Source organism: Nematolebias whitei, chromosome 9, assembly GCF_014905685.2.
Source record: "Nematolebias whitei isolate Nwh7 chromosome 9, NemWhi1, whole genome shotgun sequence".
NCBI classification, from domain to species: domain Eukaryota; kingdom Metazoa; phylum Chordata; class Actinopteri; order Cyprinodontiformes; family Rivulidae; genus Nematolebias; species Nematolebias whitei.
In genome coordinates, this window is record NC_056506.1 from 37,959,523 (window position 1) to 37,963,246 (window position 3,724).

Consider the following 3,724-nt stretch of genomic DNA (forward strand, 5'->3'; position numbering starts at 1 on the left):
TTTTTTTTTTACATTTTAGGACTGACTATCAATTTATCAATCTAAAAAAACATGCTTATTCTTCAAATATTCATGTTAACTGTAACACTAACTGCTTCATGGTTCTGATAAATTTGGAGAAAGAATAAAACGTAATAGATTTCAGGAGATTTCACCATGTATTACGTGACTACACACAAAAGAAATCAACGAGGTGACATTAATCAGCAAAAACAGTTATAAGCTCATGAACGAGTTGAGCTGAATGTGGAAAGAAAAACAAAAAACAACTTTAAAACTTTTTGTTTCTGAAAGAATTGAGATTTGGAACCATTAAGAAGGACAAAAAAAATAACAATAAAAACACATACACTTAACAATTTTTAAAAATGTTGAAATAGAATGACATTTTTCAAAACTCTTTGTTAGCAACCACAAAAAGTCACTTCTACTAAGTGTTACATTTACAATAACAAGTTGTACACATGGACATGTGGTACAAAATACACAGTTTTCACAAATATCACAGTTAAACTGCTATTAAATATTAATAAAATATCATTGACTGAGTTAAACTGATTTCTTGTTTGTGGCTTGATAGATGAAAAAAATGCTAAGAGTTAAACATCACTGTAAGGTAATGAATTTGCTTAAAGTTGAGTAAAAATGCTAAAGTATTCTACATTCATAATGTCGTTCTTGCAACGCGACCGCTGCATTTTCTTCATTAAGCAAAGTTGATCAAAGTATTTTAGTTTTATTTTTCCCAAGCTAGTTTAATACCTAAATCTGTATCGAAACTGAACATCTCTGACGGGCTGCATCGAGCCAAAGCCCCATCTCTTGATGTCGATTTCAGGAATCTCTTCATCTGGGTTCTTCAGCTCAAACTCAAAATAGACCAACATGAGGAAAACAAACTGTTTCAGCTCGTTGGTGGCAAAGAATCGCCCGGGACACATGGAGACCCCTGCACCCCAGGGCATGTTGTAGTACTTCACCTTCTTCCCTGCTTTGTAAAACTCTGTTTTCTTGCTGCCGTCCGGGTTCAGAAAGCGGTCGTGTTTGAAGGTCAGAGGGTCAGGATGGATCTCAGGGTCAACATGGACAGCGCTGTAAGGAAAGATTGCCATTCTGTCTCCCTCACGAATGAAGTATTCGCGCCCGTCAGCCAACTTGAGAGTCATGTCCTGGAGCACTGCCCTGGTGAGGAGGGGTGCAGCTGTGAGCCGGAGGGTCTCCTCCACAACGCTGTCCAGGATTGGTGTCTTTGTGAGCATTTCACGAGTCAGGTCAATCAGGGGGCCTCCAGGTTGGACTTCCTGCCCAGTCTCCTTTAGGACTTTATCAACCTCTTCTCTGACTGCTTTCATGGCCTCTGGGTGCTTCAAGAGGAAGAGGAGAAGCCAGAAAGAAGAAGGTCCTGTGTTACCCTGGGAAGCCCAAAGCAGCACAAACATATACTTGTTAATACTGGACTCCTTCATGCCCCGCTCCTCTTTGGCTAGATGCATGTCCCACACCCAGCGACTGATGTTGTCCTTGTTTTTCATCTTCTGCACTGACACAGCGTCCCAGAAGAAGGACTGTAGCCTGTCTGCTTCCCACTTCTCCTTTGGGGGGAGGACCCCGTAGGCCAGGTTGGGGAAAAGTTGGTCGTATTTACGAAACTCTGAAAACAAAGTGTCAGACTGAGCTCTGTCTTTCTCTTTGGCCTTCTCCTCGCTGCCCTCAGACTTGTGTGGCACATTTCCAAACAAGGCTAAATAGCCTGCTCTGAACACGATGTTGTAGCTGTACATGAACAGGCCATCTTCCTTCCAGGTGTCTTGTTCTGAGCCGATGCTGTGCAGCATCAGGTTCTGCAAATTGCTCATCATGGCTTGCGTCATTACGCCCAGACCATCTCCCTTCAGATGCTTATTGCTGGAACTTTGAAGGATGTGGTGGTCTTCCTCAATGGACACATACCCGAAAACTCTATGGACCAGCTGTGATGCAAACTTGTTGAAGTCCAGCTTTTCTCGACTCTCCTTAACAAACGCCCCAAAGGACAGAGGGTCCTGAAGGAAAGTGAAGTAATGTCCAGCCAACTGCACTGTGAAAACATCACCATGTTTCTCCTTCATCCTTCCCAGGAACTTGAAAGTGTTCCTGCGAAATTCTAGCACATGACCCAGCCAAGGAATGAGGCCCTTGTCGAGAGGGGGTTCTCCTGGTCTCCGCTTTCGGAAAACCCCAAGGAGGTACAGCCCTCCAACCAAAGCTACAAAAATGCTGAAAAGGATTGTGAGCAAGAGTCCCATGACTGAATTCTCTGACAGCCACACATGGAATGGGAGTTAACTTAAGGTCCACTTTAACCATGATTAACTTACTTGTAGCTCCTCCCTTACAGATCAGGTGGTAAAGCCCACACAAAAGCTCAGCCACTGCTGTTGCTGAAGTGTAAGAAGAAAACTCTGAATAACATGTTTTTCAACTTATCTTGGACTTTCTGGGATTCCTTAGGAAACTGATATTAATTTATCCCAGATGCTGCAGCAAAAACAGAATTGTCTGTAAAAAGATGGAACCGTTCTGAATAAAAATGGATCAGTTTAACTTTGCTCACAAAATAAAAATATATTCTCCTGTCTTTACTTAAATTTGTTTTAACTTTATTGTCATGCATTGTGTATGTAGATTTTTTAATATATATAGTTATGGATACACTCTTAAAACTGCATAGTTTGTTGTTTTATCTTAGCAAACAAAATACATTTGTTTGAATCATGTCACGATTCTCTTGTTTTATTTCTGTTATAAAGGCCAAAGTAGTGCAGTGAACAAAAAGCTACTGACTGGATGTAAAAGGACAAAAGGAGTCAATTTACCAGGGAAGGTCAGATTTCCTAATCCAAATAGCTTCTGTCTCACTTTGATCAGTACGGAGAAAGTTGACCTTCACTTGATTTATCTAAAGAGTCCACAGAAAGAAGCAAACTACATCACGATAAACCATTTCGTGTTACAAGGACAGGTCGGAAAAAAACAAAAGTTAACCTTGACCACATATCAAAGCAGCCTGATGACCTTCATTCTGTTCCTAAAACTGTTGCAATCTTTTTTTTTTTTTTAAAGCTGACATATTTATGCACATTTGCAAAACTTTATGGGCTACCATTAAGTAACATTTATCTTTAAAGATAAGTGTTGAACAGAAAGAGTAATGCTCTCACAATGTCCATAAGCCTAATCAAATCAGTGAAGTGAGCAGTCTTCTCTTTTACTGTTGGGTTTATCTGCTACTGTGGACATTTTAATATTGATATTTATAAACTGTCTTGTCATTTCTTTCTTTCTTTTTTTTAGAAAGAGAATAGAGAGGGAGATGAGGAATATTTATAATACAAAGCACTTTTTTTGTTTTACACTTTTTAAAATTTTTGTCTTTAATAATGCTAGCTATACCTTGGTTTAAGAACAGAATTGTCATTTCAAATCAACCTTTCTACCATTCTGGTTACACTTAATGTGACATGTTGACCTGGTGTCATGCTCGCAGTGGAAATCTGCTGCCACCTTCTGGATCACAGCTGTGGTCAGAGCTTTTCTGTGAAAACAACACGACTTGTCTGTGCTTCAAATCTTTTGTCTTCATCTCAACATATCCATCCATCCATCCATCCATCCATCCATCCATCCATCCATTCATCCATCCATCCATCCATCCATCCATCCATCCATCCATCCATCCATCCAT

The 3,724-nt window shown here is 40.1% G+C and overlaps 1 protein-coding gene across 1 annotated transcript; it reads right to left on the reverse strand.

Annotated features, from left to right (window-relative positions):
• Positions 1 to 570: 570 nt before the first annotated feature.
• LOC119414670 (5-beta-cholestane-3-alpha,7-alpha-diol 12-alpha-hydroxylase) lies at positions 571 to 2,293 on the reverse strand. The gene has a single exon (XM_037681772.1). The coding sequence runs from the start codon at positions 2,283 to 2,285 to the stop codon at positions 756 to 758; it is 1,530 nt and encodes a 509-aa protein (XP_037537700.1). The 5' UTR covers positions 2,286 to 2,293; the 3' UTR covers positions 571 to 755.
• Between the last annotated feature and the right edge of the window lie 1,431 nt (positions 2,294 to 3,724).

Bases quoted from the DNA above. Each gene is read 5' to 3' on its own strand.
- LOC119414670 (XM_037681772.1), bottom strand. From the start codon at position 2,285: ATGGGACTCTTGCTCACAATCCTTTTCAGCATTTTTGTAGCTTTGGTT.